The sequence below is a fragment of the Chiloscyllium plagiosum genome, unplaced genomic scaffold (assembly GCF_037043375.1).
Source record: "Chiloscyllium plagiosum isolate Xiang-an unplaced genomic scaffold, Cpla_swu_hap1 HiC_scaffold_30, whole genome shotgun sequence".
Taxonomy (NCBI): domain Eukaryota; kingdom Metazoa; phylum Chordata; class Chondrichthyes; order Orectolobiformes; family Hemiscylliidae; genus Chiloscyllium; species Chiloscyllium plagiosum.
In genome coordinates this window covers 9,068,017-9,086,721 of record NW_028270168.1, presented here as the reverse complement: position 1 = coordinate 9,086,721, position 18,705 = coordinate 9,068,017, and the positions used below count along the sequence as shown (strand labels likewise).

The 18,705-nt window shown below is 42.9% G+C and overlaps 1 protein-coding gene across 3 annotated transcripts in view; it reads right to left on the bottom strand.

Moving 5' to 3' along the window:
* LOC122563496 (sodium/potassium-transporting ATPase subunit beta-1-interacting protein 1) overlaps nt 1-18,705 on the bottom strand; it is a 591,744-nt gene that overhangs the window by 79,442 nt on the left and 493,597 nt on the right. For all 3 annotated transcript variants that reach the window (XM_087976711.1, XM_043717291.2, XM_043717290.2), the window contains one exon: nt 1,353-1,550. In XM_087976711.1, the coding sequence (XP_087832837.1) occupies nt 1,353-1,550 (198 nt within the window). The remainder of the gene's footprint in view (nt 1-1,352; nt 1,551-18,705) is intronic.

Sequence of the window (18,705 nt, the reverse complement as noted above, 5' to 3'; positions counted from 1 at the left end):
CTCAATCTTCCTCTGCTTAATGCATTACAATGCACTGTTACCACAATCTCGCATCACACAAAATTAGAGATAATTTCATCCCTGTGGCCGTTAAGCACTGAAGTTTAAATTAAACACAAATTATTTCTTATAGGATTAATGTTTAAGTGGATTAAAGTTCTGTTGGTTTCTTGAGCTGATGACCTTTACATTAAAAACGAAAATGGTCTTCATAGCTCCAATTGTTCATTTTAAAATGCATACATTCAAGATATTTTAGTTTCTCCCTTCTCTACAGTCCCAGCTAGAAGGACTGATTACAAAATCCTTATATTTTTATCCCTACCTATGCTGCTCTGCTGCCAGAAATGGAGATAAATTGTCCTTTTTTTCAGTGGGAATGAGATACAGGTTTTTTGGTATGATCCTGTGACAACCCTGTCAAAGCTGCTCACATTAAATCCTGTTCCCCTCACTTCCCCAAGATCTCAAATATGATGAAAACCAGAAGAACTGCAGATACTGTAAATCAGAAATAAATACAGAAATTGCTGGAAAAGCTCAGCAGGTTCGGCAGCATTGGTGGAGAGAAATCAGAGTTAACGTTTCGGGTGGAATAAAAGACGCTGCAGGACCTGAAAGACTGACCGGCATCAGGAATTATCATATTTAAGAAGCAATAACAGAACTTGCTGGAAAAGCTCAGCAGGTCCTGCAGCGTCTTTTATTCCACCCGAAACGTTAACTCTGATTTCTCTCCACCAATGCTGCCGAACCTGCTGAGCTTTTCCAGCAATTTCTGTTATTGCTTCTTAAATATGATAATTCCTGATGCCGGTCAGTCTTTCAAAAACTTAAGGTTGGCTTTGCCTAATCACCAGTTTGTCATACAGTCTGTCCTGCTCTCCATAACCTTGTTAGTCTCCTGTGCAATAATCCCTGGGCTTTCTCCTTCGCCTCTCAGTTGAGAAACAGAAAGCTAAGATTGCTTTGCTTTTTCATTCACAGAATGAGGGTATCACTTGCAAGGTCAGCATTTATTCTCAAGAGTCAATCATATTGCAGTGGGTCTGGAGTCACATGTAGTCCACACCAGGTAAAGATGGCAGTTTTCTTCCCCAAATGGCATTAGTGAACCAGGTAGGTTTTTCTGACAAATGACTCATGGTCATCATTAATTGCAGATATTTCTTGAATTAAAATTCCATCATCAACCAGGGTGGGAATTGAACCAGGTCCCCTGATGTTATCTAGATTAATAGCGCAGCGATAATACCACTAGGCCATCACCTCCCTGCATTGGTGTGGCCATGCCTGGAAACATCTCTTGCCTCAATGTTCTTTGCGAGGGAAAGCAAAGGTAAACACTTAACTGCAAGGAGGATCTGTAAGGAACTGCTGGTGACTTCAATGTATTGGTAGTCAAGGAGACAGCCTGACACTGTGATAACGTGATGGTCTTCAGGAGCCTGATCAGCAGAAGTCACTTGGGTTGCCACACAGCCGGGTCCATTCTGCATCCACCATGAGCGATGCAGTGAGGTGTTGAAGGTCATGACAAAGTCTCTGTCCTGCAAAACAAAATGTAACAAAGCTTGTTAACCACTAGGGTGAGTGTGGGTGCACTAAGTGGTATATAATCATTCCCAACAATAATTAAAAGGTTTGGATTAATGCCACTCTTTCTTACTAAAATAACTCACAGGAGGAATTTCACCTGCCGATGTGACAACTAGAAACTTTACCAAAAAGGATCAATAGGCTTTTTGGCCCTTCATACCTGCTGTAACAACAATATAATCATGGCTGGTCAACTGCATGAAAAGGTAAAAATGCTTTAGTCCAAGAAATCTGGGTTGCAATGTCAGTGTGTGAGCACTTCGACAGTAACAATCTTTCCATGTTATTTATAAAAAAAAGTGTTGATATAGTGTGTTTGAAATGGATTAATTTCCTGACATTTCCAATCCCTGCCCATCCACCAATGGTACATGCCTGAGTTTCCTGTTGGTGTAGCAGGTTCTGGTGGCCCCTGGTGGTGATGCTGTTGTATTACAGGAGGAGTTAAATAACAAGGAAAGCCTGAACCCAGGACAAAATGGAAATGTGTGGCGCTGGAAAAGCACAGCAGGACAGGCAGCATCTGAGGAGCAGGAGAATCGACACATAAGCCCTTCATCAGGAATGTGGAGGGGGAAGGGGAATGAGAAATAAATAGGGGGTGGAGCTGGGAATAAGGTGGCTAGGAAGGCGATAGGTAGATGGAGATAGGGTGGTGATGGTGATAGGTCGGAGCGGAGGATGGTGTGGATGGGTGGGAAGGAAGATGGACAGGTAAGACAGTTCAAGAGGGTGGTGCCGAGTTGGAGGGCTGGAAGTGTATTGAAGTGGAGGGAGGGGTGATTTGGAAATTGGTGAAGTTGATGTTGATGCAATATGGTTGTTTCCCAATCTCCTCTCCCCCCCACCTCATCCCAGATTCAACCCTTCAACTCGGCACCGCCGTCTTGACCTGATCTACCTATCCACCTTCCTTCTCACCTACCTGCTTCACCCTCCCCACTGACCTAACACAATTACGCCCCATCTGCATCCACCTATCAGTTTCCAAGCTACCTTCCCCCCCAAGCCCCATCCCCACCCTGTTATTTCCCTCTGACCCCCTTGCCCAATCCACATTCCTGATGAAGGGCTTATGCCCAAAACATTGACTCCCCTGCTCCTCGGGTGCTGCCTGACCTGCTGTGCTTTCCCAGCACTACTTTTATCGACTCTTGACTCTGCAGAATCTGCTGTCCTCACTTTGTCCCTGAAGGGGAAATGATTGGACAATGTCTCTGTCCCATTATACTAGGACTCCACAACACTAAAGGACTAGGGTTGATTTTACACACACAAACCTTGTCAATATCCCCCAGTCACTGCTGTTCATTTGGAAGAAATAATCTAATTTCCATTGGGAGACTCTGCTGTGGTTTCACCAAGAGTTCTGTTTTACAAAAGTTCATGGATTGTTGAAATTGAATGTAAACTAGACTCTGATTACTTTAAGTTAGAATGATTACTATAAATCCTGCCCTGTCTTCAATCATTGACTGCTATAAAAGTGTCTATATTTACACAGTGCTAAACTTTCAAATTTAAGATTGGTTGAAATCCACACAGCATTCATTCCTAAATGTAGACACAGGAGTCATGCAGGTTAAGTAAATAAGGTTGCATTTTGCACAGGTATTTTTCTTTGAGTAAGATCATTCCTAAATGTGCGCTTGTTACTGATTATTCCAGAAAGATTCATTTTGGAGAATCTAGAATACAGGAGCGTTGTCCTAGCAGGAGGAACCCATCACTCAGGAGCGAGATGAGGGAAACTCTCTTTACATAAACCTTGTGACTCTTTGGAACTTTTTACCCCAGAATTTGTGGATGCTCCAACATTGAACACATTTAAAACTAGGATAGTCAGCTTTTCAGTCTGAGGGAATCAGGGAATATGGGGAGTTGGAGGGAAAGTCGAATTGAAGCCGAAGATCTGCCATGATCACAGTGGCCACCAGAGCAGGTTCAATGGCCTGAGTGGTCCCATCCATGTCCTATTTCTAATGTTTAACATGTGACTTGTTTTCATACAATCACTAACCTGGCAAGTCCAATACGTTTTGTAAACAATAAAAGCAGGGGAAGTAGCAACTGGGGAGGGAAGGAGGGAGGGAATGTGGGCGGATGTGAGGGGAAGGAGGGGATGTGGGCGGGTGAGGGGGAGAGGATGTGGACGGGTGGGGGACGGGACGTGGATGGGTGAGAGGTGTGGTGTAAAATTCCAAGCAGTGGAATGTGGTGAAACGGTTAAAAATTATGTCCCAATACATGTGTGAATCTAACCGGAATGGAGGTGTTGCTTAGTCCCGTGTGAATCTTCTTATCTGTATGTAACCAGAATGGAATGTGTTTTTTAGCCTTGCTCTGCTGTTCACATGAATGTTTATATCTGGAAAAGAATAAAAAGCTGGAAAAGTCTCCAGTTCGGTGAGTCTGCTCCGGGGTTACGTTTAACCGCCGAGCGTGGGTTGTTGGCAACCGCTCTACGAGAACTGCCGGCTCCCAGTTTTTGTAACATGTAGAGTGAGCATAAACCAGACCCGTTGTGCGACACTGCGGGGAATAAAATGCCCATATTCTAGCAGTCTCGCCTCTTGGTCGTTTGTTCTGTGTCAGACTACTCTCCTACGAACCTGACCTTGAGAATTTTTTTTTTAAAACATTTGGCGTAGTCGAGCAGGGTCAATCGCAATTGAGGAGAGATTTTGATACAGAACAATGTTTTGGAAAACGACTAAGAAACCAGAAGAACAAACTGTGGAGGTCCCGACCGTCCCGGGATGGCATGGATGTGGGCATGTACGTGGCAGTTTGTTTGAGAAAGGATCCCAGTCCTGCCGAAGAACCCCTTGCCTGGGGTACAGCGGAGGATGTGGGCATGTCCAAAAGGCTGAAGCGGAGTTAACAGAATTGAATGGGATTGAACTGAACTGAACTGAGTGGAACTGAAGTGAATCAAATTGAACGGAACAAAATGGAACTGAGCTAAATTGAATTGAAATGGACGGAACTGAATTGAACACAATTGAATTGAACTGAACAGACCTGAACTGAGCTGAATTGAACTACACTGAATTGACTGAACTGAAATTAACTGAAACGAATTGCATAATGTAACACATGTATTGGGCCAAGCAGTGGAATGTGGTGTAAAATTCCAAGCAGTGGAATGTGGTGAAACGGTTAAAAATTATGTCCCAATACATGTGTGAATCTAACCGGAATGGAGGTGTTGCTTAGTCCCGTGTGAATCTTCTTATCTGTATGTAACCAGAATGGAATGTGTTTTTTAGCCTTGCTCTGCTGTTCACATGAATGTTTATATCTGGAAAAGAATAAAAAGCTGGAAAAGTCTCCAGTTCGGTGAGTCTGCTCCGGGGTTACGTTTAACCGCCGAGCGTGGGTTGTTGGCAACCGCTCTACGAGAACTGCCGGCTCCCAGTTTTTGTAACATGTAGAGTGAGCATAAACCAGACCCGTTGTGCGACACTGCGGGGAATAAAATGCCCATATTCTAGCAGTCTCGCCTCTTGGTCGTTTGTTCTGTGTCAGACTACTCTCCTACGAACCTGACCTTGAGAATTTTTTTTTAAAACAAGAGGGAGGGGATGTGGGTGGGTGAGAGGGTGAGAGGGGATGTGGGCGGGTGAGGGGGAAGGGATGTGGGTGGGTGAGAGAGTGGGAGGGGATGTGGGTGGGTGAGGGGATGTGGGCAGGTGAGGGGGAGGGGATGTGGACGGGTGAAGGGGAGGGGATGTGGGTGGGTGAGGGGATGTGGGTGGGTGAGGGGATGTGGGCAGGTGAGGGTTAGGAGATGTGGGCGGGTGAGGGGGAGGGGATGTGGGCAGGTGAGAGGGAGGGGATGTGGGTGGGCGAGGGGAGGGAGGGGATGTGGGCAGATGGGGTGGATGGGGCAGAGATGACTTATCTTGGTTTGGAATCTGTCTCAGTGTAACCTTCAGTTAATTTGGAAAGAATGCTAATTAGTTCCCAGAGGGCTGGCAGGAACAGCTACAAATATATTACAGTAAATTGCTGTTGAATGATGTTTCCTCAGCATATTGGCCCATGTTTTGAGAATCTCATTATAACACAGGACACAAAAACCATACATTACAAGTAGGTATATGCTGCGAGGAATGGATCTTGTCAAATAAATCACGAAAACGTTTGTACAGTCCAATCAGCTTTCCCACAGAATATAAGAAACCACCCCTGCTTCATTTGCACACTACTTTTCACAAGTGTGCAAGGTCTAAAATCGATAAGGAATTCAAACTAACACTAAGAAAACCATTACCAAGAGTGATTGAAGTATTTTACTTACCTGGTTTAATAGCCTGTAGGAATTGTCAGGCCTGGATTCCAAATTACTTCAGGTCGTTTCAAACAACACACACCAATATTGTGATTTCTAACTCGGTGAATACCATCCCACTGAGAGTCAAATGGTTGTATTGTGTATAAAGCAATGTCAGTCTCTGGAACACAAAATCCAATGGTTCCAAGTGAGGACCCTCACTACCACAAACTGTTGGAGTTCAAGAGAAGGCACCATCATCTTCTCAAAGGGGATAGGAGTTACATTGCTCACAGTGCACACATCCAAAGAATGCATTTATAAAAAAGGTGTCATGCGTGTCTCATGACTCTGATTTGACGAGCTTGTGTGAAGTAACTTTGTACTTAGAATAGTTTTTGAACAAATGTAAGACGGAAATAAACCTAACAATTTAATTGGTTGGCCATTGCTCAGACATAACTGATTAATGCTATTAAATTGCTATTCTTTTGTTTTAGAAAAGCACATACATACGATAAAATCTAAACTGCACAGATTATGTATTGCATCTGGAGATTGTTATGGTTTTGCCTCCAGCAGGGTATATTACCTGATGGGGCAGCACTTCTGTAAGTTTTGAAAGTCTTAATAAACTTATGTTTGAATATTTGTGCACTTTAAACTGCTTAGAACAAAGTTACCGGTAGCTACATTTATAAGTTCTTTTCGAGGAGTTGTTATATCAGTTTAACCATTTTTCTCACACTCTGTTGTTGTCAATAGCCCACCCATCTGATCCCAGTGAAGGACATGACTTTCCCAAAGTGCAAAGGTTCAAACACCCCAAAACCATGGACAATATGAAAATCCAAACTTCAGGACAAACGTGAGTGAAACAGGTGTGAAGGAGATAATTCTAACCTTGCACAAGGGTGAGGTAACCAAGAGTTGAGAGTGTGTTATTGGAGAAGCACAGCAGGTCAGGCAGCATCCGAGGAGCAGGAAAATCGACATTTCGGGCCAGAGCCCTTCATCAAGAGACATTCCTGATGTCGATTTTCCTGCTCCTTGGATGCTGCCTGACCTGCTGTGCTTTTCCAGCAACACACTATCAATTCTGATCTCCAGCATCTACAGACCTCACTGTCTCCTGAGGTAACCAAACCTCTGGCATTAAAAGACAGGAAGTGAGTTAATCACAAACAATGGTGTAAGATAACTACCAAATGTCCAGTTAAGAGACTGGAAGAGACATTATTATAAACAATGGTACATTGATGGATGGTATAACCAACCCTGGAGCCTGGTATTCCTACCATAGGGTATAAACTGTTTGTAATGTAGAAAGAACATTCTGTCCATTCAGTCCTGTCCCAGAGCAAAGAATAACAGTTGTGACAGATATCACCTGCTCCACATTAAACGTAAACACCAAATGTTGCAACTTTAAGTCATGCTACCTCAGTATGGCAATGAGTTGAGTACAAAATGGGCTCTGAGCATGTCTGCTCATCTTTCATATTTAGTACAAACCTATGGGGGGGTGGCAATGACCTAGCAGTGAGATCACTTAGACAGTTTATCCAAGACTCATGTTCTGTGGATTCAGGCTCAAGTCCTACCATACCTGGAAGCAGAAGTTCAATTCAATAAAAATCTGGAGTTAAGAGTCTAATGAAAACTATTGTTGATTGTTGGGGGGGGCCGGGGCAGGAAAAAAAAGCCCATCTGTTCACTAATGTCCTTTAGGGAAGGAAATTGCACTCTTTTCCTGGTCTGGCCTATATGTGACTCCAGACCCACAGCAACGTGGTTGACTCTTAACTGCCCTCTGGGCAACTAGGGATGGGCAATAAATGCTGACCTAGCCATTGATGCCCTCATCCCATGAAAAATAAAACAAAAGTTGACCATAAGTAAGGATTGCCAGCTCTGGTTGGACATGTTTCTGGAGGTTTCATCATATGACCTTAATGTTGCAAACCCAGCTTCCATCGTCCTGATTTTAATCATGAGAGATGACCTTCCACAGGTACCTTGCTTGTTGATGCTAAGTGGAAAATAAATCTTTACTGATTCTTTGTAGTTCGTTAAACGGCCTTTATCTCAATGTTCAACAATTTTATAGCCAATAAACAGAAGGAAACATATTTTTTGAAGGTATTTTTCTTAACCCTCCAGTGATTTTCTCCTCCATGTCATTTACAGCAACGTCCCAGAGATTAACCTTTAATTCCTGAGGAGTTCAAGAAAACTGGACAATTGGCAGCTAGTGGAAGTGGGCATGGGTTTGAACAATGCTGTCGAAAGATCTGTGGTGAATTTATGCAGTGCATCTTGAAGATAGTACACACTGATGCTACTGAGTTAACTACTTAAGGGAGGCAGTGCATCTGAGATAATGGAGAGTGGACAGAGTGTTGGACTTAAAGAAATGCTACCATGGTTACCAAAATGGTGGAGCACATTCACTGAATGACCCAATGTTCCGTAATTGATGCTTGAAAGCATTTTCCTGATAAAATATGAGAGGAAAAAAAAAAAGAGTAATTACTTTGCACTTTTCTGTCAGAATTTGTTTTAAACGGTTGTTTCTGTAATTTTTTTTCATATAAATAAATCTTGACTGAAAAAAAAATTCTCAAAGGTGTCGGCCTGAGGTACAGGCCAGGGTCACATTTGGAAATGAAATCTAAGCAGGAAAAAGAAGAACTATAACATTCACAGAATCATCGAACCATTTTAACGATTGCCAGTGAAAGAAGCGGAGAAAGAAAATGTTTGCTATGAGTAACAAATGTGTGGAACACAGAAAAATAAGTAGGGATTCAGCTTGTCGAGCTGTTCCTGGAGAAAAAAAAAGACCTAAGGGTTTCTTTAACCCTGTGGTGTCTGCAAGGCATCACAATAAGAAAAATCCACATCCATCAGAAACCTTAGTGTCATCACTGTTGATCGTACTCCTGTCACTGCTGATACAACACACTGCTGTTACTGTTATAGCTGCCAGCAGTACTGTTGTAATGTAAAGAAAAAACAGAACGAGTTGGAGAAACTCAGCAGGTCTGGCAGCATCTGCAGACAGAGAAACAGAGTTAGTGTCCAAAGACGCATGCAACATAGGAGGAGCAAATTGCTGCAGATGCTGGAATTTGAACTGAAAACAACAGCAGGTCAGGCAACATTCAGGGAGAGGGAGCAAGCTAACATTTTGGGGCTAGATGACTCTTCATCAGAAATTTTGTGAGTGATGATGAAGAGTCATCTAGATTCGAAACATTAGCTTGCCCTGTCTCCCTGGATGTTGCCTGATCCACCATGATCTTCAGCATTTGATGTTTTCAGTCTAGATGCACCATAGGTGTTATGGGTAGGTGCGAGTAGTCAAAGATAGTTTGACTTTGCTGACAGGAAACCCATGAACGCAAGACACAGGGCAGGGGGAGGGCATGTGCAGAATGGAGGTGGAATAAAACTGCAGGATAGAGTTCATGGTCAGGAGCTGTTGAGTTCAAAGTTGAGTCCTGAGGCTATAAAGCACCGAAGCAGACAGTGAGGTGCTATTCCTTCTGTAGTGAGTTTCACTGAAACTCTGCAGCAGACCTTTTAGCAGGAGAACTAGCACAAAAGCAAAATGGCCAATAACTGGAAGATCGGGGTCACTCTTACAGCTCGTACAAGGACTACAGTCACTGAAGCCAAGACAGTATAAACAATAACTTTCATTACAGAGCCAGCATACAACCACAGAGCTACACACTGAGAGCAGAAATAAGAGAAAGCAGTCAGATGATGAAGGGTTAGGAGAAAGTGAGGACTGCAGATGCTGGAGATCAGAGCTGAAAAATGTGTTGCTGGAAAAGCGCAGCAGGTCAGGCAGCATCCAAGGAGCAGGAGAATCGACGTTTGGGGCATAAGCCCTTCTTCAGAAGGGTTTCTGGTTTCTGAAATAGTGCACTGCCATCCCCAAGACTGCAAAGTAATGAATAAAATAACAACTTGCCAACTGTCTTCATAAAGGATAAAACGTCACAGAGAAACAGAGAACATAAACACATCTCTCCAACAAAACAGTGAGTGCTCTGACAAGAGAAAGAAAAGTTTAATTTGACTGACAAATAGATTTCAGTACCACTTTGCTATTGATCAAGATTTGCTGTTATCATGTGAGAGGCAATTATACGTGCATTAGAAGCAACTGAATAATAAAGAAAAGAAATCAATGCAGCGTAATGTTGTCCTTACATAACTTGGAAATTAATTTCAAAGGTCTAACGCAGCTGAGTGGAAGGCTGGTTTTAAATGCTGACGGAATAAATCGATAAAAGAGCAGCATTGTAGCAGGACCCTGCCTGCTTCCTTCAATATAAAATATCAGTTGGCATCTTGGTATTAGCAATTGTTACAGATGTCCTGGTATCTTGACTTTAATATCTCAATATTACCTGTAATGTCCTAAGACTTTTAACACTGCAACTGGACCACTTCGGCATTAGCAAGGCTGAGACAATAGCCAGTCACTGTTTAGCCGCTGTTGTACATCATTGTGTTCCCCAGCAAACAGTTTAAATGCAATTATGTAAAAAAAAATCAATAAATGGTCAGGTCATCTGCAAATTGTAAGCTGTTCTTTTCCCCTTTGTAACTCTCATAACATCGCTAACAAAGTAACATATTTCCAGCGCAAATTTAACCTAACTCTCCAGTCGGAAGAGCAGTGGGATAGAGTGGATCTTCAGTTGACCACATTCCCAACTAATAAATATTCACCACCTTTTGGATGTCAGTTTGCTGGCTGATATTCATCACTGGTTTCAATGGATTGTAAACTTGGTGTTGCACCCAATCCAGTTAGTCTGTCAGTGAGTCTGTTTGGTTAAAACTACTGTCATTGAGTCTCTGCTTATATCAGGAGATGGATACCTGGGGATGGCTGGTTTCTGGTACAGAATCATGCCAACAGCGAGGGTTCGGTTCCTAAAACAGCTGAGATGACCATGAAGGACTCACCTTCTCAACCTCTCCCTTCGCCTGACCCTGCAGGCACGAAGGGCAGAATGGCCTACTCCTGCACCTATTGTCTATTGTCTATTGTCTAAAGTTACTGAGAGACCAGGACTAAGGCAAGTTGACTTTATTGAACGCCAATATGAGACAGCCATTTCAGTGACAATTTTGTAAAAGACAGTCCATTTAAGGTCACGTCCAAAATATAATAGGAAACAGATGACATCCATTGGTCATTTGTTCGACTCTGAATACTTGTGGTGTAGTGGTAATGTCCCTACATCTGGGACAGGAGATCTGGTTTCAAGACCCACCTGCTCCAAAGGTGTGCAATAATATCTCTGAACCGATTAATTAGGAAATACTGTATAAAACTGTGAATGCCTGCCTCTGTTCTGCAGCTCTGCTCATGCCTGGATATCCTTGGAGAGGGAGCAGGCAGTGTTCACAAACATCCTTCTGGCACCATAAGGTCGGTGATGCATTATCTCCCCCTCGCACATTATTTTGACTTATTTCCCTCCCTTGATTCCCTGCATTTTTATTTTCTTTTTGTTACTATGGCACTGCCTCCTGGTGGACAGTGTTTGTTATTTGATTGTTAGGGAGGATTTGATCATTTGGAGGTGGGGAAAGGCCTGATCTTGCTCAGTAACGGGGGTGGATTAGGAAGGAGAAAGAGCAAACCAGTGTCTATATTGAATTAAGAGATATAAAGGAACAGTTTTTGGAAAGACATGCCAAACTCCTGCTTTACATGAGTAAACAGCAGTTCAACATTCAGGAGAGCTGGCAGAAGACTGAACAGTGGATGTGGGGTCAGGGTAAAAAAATCTATCAAGGTACCAAAGGAGATGGTACATCAGAAATAAATAGCTAAGTTGAGATTCTCAGACATTCCAGTCATAACAACTAATTCATCATCCCACTTCACTTTTCTCTCATTCACATTTCCAATCATTATTTTTTATTTTGAAGTCTCTTAACCATTTGATTTCTTCCTTCACACATTGTTACAGTTATTTATTTCCATTTTTGTCTAAGAAAGCAACTCCTTTAGTTTCTCCCCGGTGTTTAATTATCTCTGTTCTTGCCTTTGCTGAACATCAATACATTATACTCATTGATGCTCTGCTTTGAAGAAACTTGAACATTATTTGATTTCCATTCCTTACCAAGTATTTCCTTTAAATTTATTTTTCCAACCCTAGGAAATAGGAACAGGAATGGGCCATTCAGCCCCTCCAGCCTGCTATAGTGTGTAATAAACAAACAACTGCAGATGCTGGAGATCTGAAACAGAAACAGAAATTGCTGGAGAAACTCAGCAGTTCTGGTACCATCTGCAGGAAGAAATCATAGAATCATTCAATCATAGAATCCCTATAGTGTGGAAACAGGCCATTTGACCCAACAAGTACACCCCAACCCTCTGAAGAATATACCCCCCCAACCCATTCACCTACCCTATTATTCTACATTTCCCCTGAATAATGCAACTAACCTACACATCCCTGAACACCATGGGCAATTTAGCATGGCCAATTCACCCAACCTTCACATTTCTGGACTGTGGGAGGAAATCAGAGCATATGAAGGAAACCCACACAGACACGGGGAGAATGTGCAAACTCCACACAGACAGAAAATAGAATTAACATTTGAGTCCAGTGACTCTTCATCAGAACTTTAAAAATCCACACCCTCCACCACTTTAATGCTCACCCTCTGTTACTCTGTGTCTCCCTCTCTGCGTGGAATGTTCTTCACTCTCCTGAGAAATCACATCTTGATCCAAATTGAAGCCATCCATACAGAACACAGCATAGAACATAGAACAGTGCAGCACAGTAAAGGCAATTAGGAGATATAAGGAAACAGTTTTTGGAAAGATATGCCAAACTCCTGCTTTACATGGGTAAACAGCAGTTCAACATTCAGGAGAGCTGGCAGAAGACTGAACAGTGGATGTGGGGTCAGGATACAAAATCCTGACCCTCAATGTTGTGCTCACCTTTTATCCTACACTAAGATCAAACTAACCTACATATCCTTCATTTTACTATCATCCATGTGCCTATCCACGAGTTGCTTAAATGTCCCCAATGTATCTGACTCTACTACCGTGGCTAGCAGTGCATTCCATACACCCACCACTCTCTGTGTAAAGAACCAACCTCTGACATTTCCCCTAAACTTCCTCCAATCACCTTAAAATTATGCCCCCTGTGATAGCCATTTCTGCCCTGGGAAAAAGTCAGCTTTGAGTTAATGAGCATTTTACAACCCAGCCCAATTAGCACTCCAGCATGAGGCTGTTCTGTAAGACACACCGATTGAACCTCGGTTGTTGCACACTTGAAGTTCTGGTACTAAAGTGTTTGAGAAAGCATAGAATATAATTCACAAAGATTGTACCAGAACTGAGAGGATCGACTAACCAGAAAAGATAGAACAAGCCCGTGTGCTTCTCCCTAGAAGGCAGAAAGCAGAAGGGGGATTTAATATAATATTCTGAGATATAGGAAAACTGCAGAGATGTTTCCATTTGTGGGAATCCAGACCTAGTGGTCTTAAATATAAGAAAGTCATTAATAAATCCAGACTGGAATTAAGGAGCAACATCTGTGCTGCAAGAGATGTTTTATTCGCTCATGAGACATGGGCATCACTGGTTGGACCAGCATTTATTGCCTGTCTCTAGTTGCCCTTGAGAAGGTGGAGGTGAGCTGCCTTCTTGAACTGCTGCAGTCCAGCTGCTGTGGGCTAACCCAGGGAGGGTCTTGCCTTTGCTGAACATCAATACATTGTATTCATTAACGCTCTGCTTTGAAGAAACTTGAACATTATTTGGTTTCCATTCCTTTCCAAGCATTTCCTTTAAATTTCTTTGTCCAACCCTAGGAAGTAGGAACAGGAACAGGCCATTCAGCCCCTCCAGCCTGCTATAGTGTGTAATAAAACAACAACTGCAGATCTGAAACAGAAACAGAAATTGCTGGAGAAACTCAGCAGGTCTGGTACCATCTGCAGGAAGAAATCATAAAATCATAGAATCCTTACAGTGTGGAAACAGGCCATTTGGCCCAACAAGTCCACACTACCCTCCGATGTATATCCCCCCCCAACCCATTCTCCCACCCTATTACTCTCCATTTTCCCTGACCAATGCACCTAACCTACAGATCTCTGAACACTATGGGCAATTTAGCATGGCCAATTCTTGCTGCCTTCTTGAGCTGCTATAGTCCATATGCTGTGGGCTGACCCAGGGAGGGAGTTCCAGACTTCTGACCCAGCAACACTGAAGGAATGACGATATACTTCCCAAGTCAGGATGGTGAGTGATTTGGAGGGGAACTTGCAGAGGGTGGTGTTCCCATGTAACTGCTGCCCCTTGCCCTTCTGAATGGAAATGGTTGTGAGTTTGGAAGGTGCTGTCTGAGGATCTTTGGTGAATTTCTGCAGTACATCTTGTAGATAATACACGTTGCTGCTACAGAGAGTCCATGGTAGTGGAAGTTGATGATTGTGGATATTGTGCCAATTAATTGGGTCATTTTGTCCCAGATGGCATCAATCTTTGTGAGTATTGTTGAACCTGCACTCATCCAAGCAAGTGGGTAATATTCCATCACACTCCTAACTTGTACCTTGTAGATGGTGGACAGCTTTGGGGAGTGAGGAGATGAGTTACTCACTGCAGTATCCCTTGCTTCTGACCTGGTCTTATGATGACAGTGTTTCTGTGGCCTGGGAATGTCAGTTTGGGAATTTGCCATCATAAAGAATAACTGAGGCAAATAGAAGAGGGATATGTTGCTGAAGTCTTTCATCAGGGCAAAAGCAAGAATGCCAATTTCAATTATGACAATAATTTATGCTGCCACTTCTGTCTTTCCTTCCATTTGCCTTCTTGAGGTTTGGCCTGCCATCTTCCATTAGTTTGGTCCAAGTTAATGGACAAAGTACTGCAGTGGTCTGATGTTGCTTTCTGCAAGATGACTGATTAGTGGCTTCTCCTGCTCTTATAGCCAGCCTTCAGATGAATAGGAAAGATTTACAGACTATGACTCCAGGATGATTTACAGACTATGACTCCAGGATGGTCACATGGTTTTGTCACAAAATGAACAGATGTTCCATGACCAACAAGACCGATGTGGGACACGAACCCAGAGCTGGGAATACTACCTACTGTGCCACAAGACCTGCAGTTACTACCATGATTACTGCAATGGATGCCATATTCCTGCAGTTCATTTTAAATTTGACATGCTTACATTTGTCCTGTCTTCAGTTATAGAGGCATACAGCACAGAAACAGATCCTTGGCCCAAACAGTCCATGCCAACCATGTTCCCAAACTAAACTAGTCCCACCTGCCTGTGTTTGGCCCATTTCCCTCTAAACCTCTCCTATTCGTGTACTTATCCAAATGTCTTTTAAACGTTGTAAATATCACACATCCACTGCCTCCGCTGGAAGTTCATTCCCCTGCAAACCACCCTCTATGTAAAAAATGTGCCCCTCATGTCTTTTTTAAATCTCTTTTTCTCACCTTAAAAATGATCCCCCAGTCTTGAAATCCCCCACCCTAGAGCAAAGACAACTACCATGAATCCTCTCTCTTCTCCTCATTATTTTATAAACTGCTTTGAACCTCCTACTCTCAGTGGAAAAAGTCCCAGCCTAATCAGCCTTTCTTTATAACTCAAATCTTCCACACCTGGCAACATTCTGATAAATATCTTCGGAACCCTCTTCGGTTTAATACGATCCTTCCCATAACTGTGCGAACCAGAGTACAAGACAAAACTCTTTGGCAACATGTCCCTCTTACCAGCCATGTTCAGATTCTGTACAATTAAGTGACTGTTTGATCAGGATTGAAAAGGATGTTGGATAAGTGGATGAGGGTGAAAGGTGTAGACGATTATACTGATTAAATTTGAGACAGAGTGCTAACAGAGGTGAATGCTGCTTTGAACACATAAGCTGAAGGGCCAATTTGTATGCTGTGTACTTTATGTGGTATCAACAGTAATATTACTCTGTAATAAGACCATAAGAAATAGGAGTGGAAGTAAGGCCATTTGGCCCATCAAGTCCACTCCGCCATTCAATCATGGCTGATGGGCATTTCAATACCACTTACCCCGTACTCTTCCCGTAGCCCTTAATTCCTTGCGAGATTAAGAATTTATCAATCTCTGCCTTGAAGACATTTAATGTCCTGGCCTCCACTGCACTCCATGGCAGTGAATTCCACAGGCTTACCACTCTGGCTGAAGAAATGTCTCCTCATTTCTGTTCTAAATTGACCCCCTCAAATTCTAAGGCTGTGCCTACGAGTCCATGAAGTGGCCTACAGTAATATTTTAGCTGTAAGCAAAATCTGACAAATTATTTGAGTGGATGTAATAAACCAATCCAAGAGCAGTTGCAAAATTAGGGTGGTCTGGGCTTAGAGCACAATACAGTCAAGATACTGTTACCACAGCAACTGAACATCCTCATCTGTGAATATCAGTGTATTTTGAAAATCTAAGCTGACTGATCAAAGACTTCTGAAATAATTGTGTTCTTTTTTCTTTCCCACATGCTTCAGCAATCCTAGCTGCAGACTTTTCAGCAAAATAAAAACACCTGAACTGAGCTTCTGCTTTCCTCATCCTTCCTGAGCCTGGACCAAGCTTGGGTCTGGAGCTTGAGTAAAATGTCAACGTTTGATTTCGACTATTTTTAATTGTGATTCTTCAATTGAAATGAAATTGGCAACCTTTACTTTTGAAACACCCAAATGTTTTGAATCTGTCCTTTCTCAGGATTTGGGATTGAGATACGGAGAGATAAGGTTAGTAAGATTGAGTAAGATTAGTTAGATTGAGGTAAGGTTAGTAGGTTTGCAGATGACACTAAAGTCAGTGGAGTAGTGGACAGTGTGGAAGAATGTTGCAGGTTGCAGGGGGACTTCGATAAACTGCAGAACTGGGCAGACGGTTGCAAATGGAGTTCAATGCAGATAAATGTGAGGTGATTCACTTTGGGCAGAATAACAGGAAGGCAGAATACTGCGTCAATGGAAAGATTCTTAGTAGTGTAGATGTGCAGAGGAATCTTGGAGTCCATGTACATAGATCCCTGAAAGTTGCCACCCAGGTTGACAGTGCTGTTAAGTGCTGTGATTTTATTGGGAGTGGGATTGAGTTCCAGAGCTGTGATGTCATGCTGCAACTATACAAAATGCTAGTGCGGCCGCACTTGGAGTATTGCATACTGTTCTGATCGCCCCTAAACAGGAAGGATGTGGAAGTATTGGAAAAGGTACAGAGGAGATTTAGCAGGATGTTGCCTGGTCTGGAGGGAAGGTCTTATGAGGAAAGGCTGAAAAACTTGTGTCTGTTCTCATTGGAGAGAAAAAGGCTAAGAGGGGATTTAATAGAGGCATACAAGATGATCAGAGGATTAGACAGGGTGGATAGTGAAAGTCTTTTCTCTAGGATGATGATGTCAGTTTGTATGAGGGGGCATAACTACAAATTGAGGGCTGATAGATTTAAGACAGATGTCAGAGGCAGGTTCTTTACTCAGAGAGTGGTAAGGGCGTGGAATGCTCTCCCTGCCAATGTAATTAACTCAGCCACATTAGAGGCATTTAAACAGTCCTTGGATAGGCACATGGATGATGATGGGATGGTGTAGGGGGATGGGCTTAGATTAGTTCACAGGTCAGCACAACATCGTGTTGTTCTGTGCTGTATTGTTCTATGTTCTAAATATCTTCATTCAGAGGGTTGTGAAGATTTGGAATTCTCTACTCAAGGGGTCCATGGATTGTTGATTGTACGGAAGACATGAGAATTTGAGATCTAAGGGAATTGATGGATACAGGGAGAGGCTGGGAGGGAAAGTGTGAGATCCAAGGTTAGCCATGGTCTTGCTGAAAGGCAGAGCTAGTTCAGAGGGGGATGAGCATCCTATTCCTGTTCCTATTTTATTGTTCTCAAAATGACTGACACTGAATAATGGTGATGCCCAATGTTCCCAATCAGAAGCAGGACTCATCATTTAAGGTTACAAGTTGGGCCATTCAGGACTGAGATGAGGAGAAATTCTATACCCTGAGAGCCTGTGGAATTCATTGCCACACAAAGTATTTGATGATAAAACATTGAATCGTTTCAAGAAGAAGATTGAGATTGTCCTGAGGGCTATAGGGATCAAAAGCTGGGGAGAAAGCAGAATAGGGGACTTAGCTGGAGGATCAGCCAAGACCAAATGGTCGAGCAGACTTGAAGGGCTGAACTGTCTTCTCCTGTTTCTATATCTCACCCTGATTTAGACTGCACCACCCCAACCCCCCCACCCCACCTCCCGCCACATGATATTTCCCTTGACCATTCCATTTGCAAAGAGACAATCATATTGCAAAATCAGGAGGGGATTCTGAGGAACAGGATTTAAATGTATTTGGAAAGACAAGGACTGATTAGGGATAGTCAACACAGCTTTGTGCATGGGAAATGTCTCACTAACTCGACTGAGTCTTTTGAAGAGTTGACAAAGAAGATCAATGAAGGCAGAGTGGGTAGACAGTGTCTATATGGACGTCAGTAAGGCATTCGACAAGGTAGACTAGTTAGCAAGGTTAGATCACATGGGATCCAGGGAGATAGCCAATTGGACACAAAATTTGGTTGAAGGTATGAGACAGAGGGTGGTGGTAGAGGTTGGTCTTCAGACTGGAAGCCTGGTCTTTAGACTGGTGTGCCACAATGTTCGGTGCTGGGTCCACTGCTTTTTGTCATTTACCTAAATGATTTGGATGTAAATGG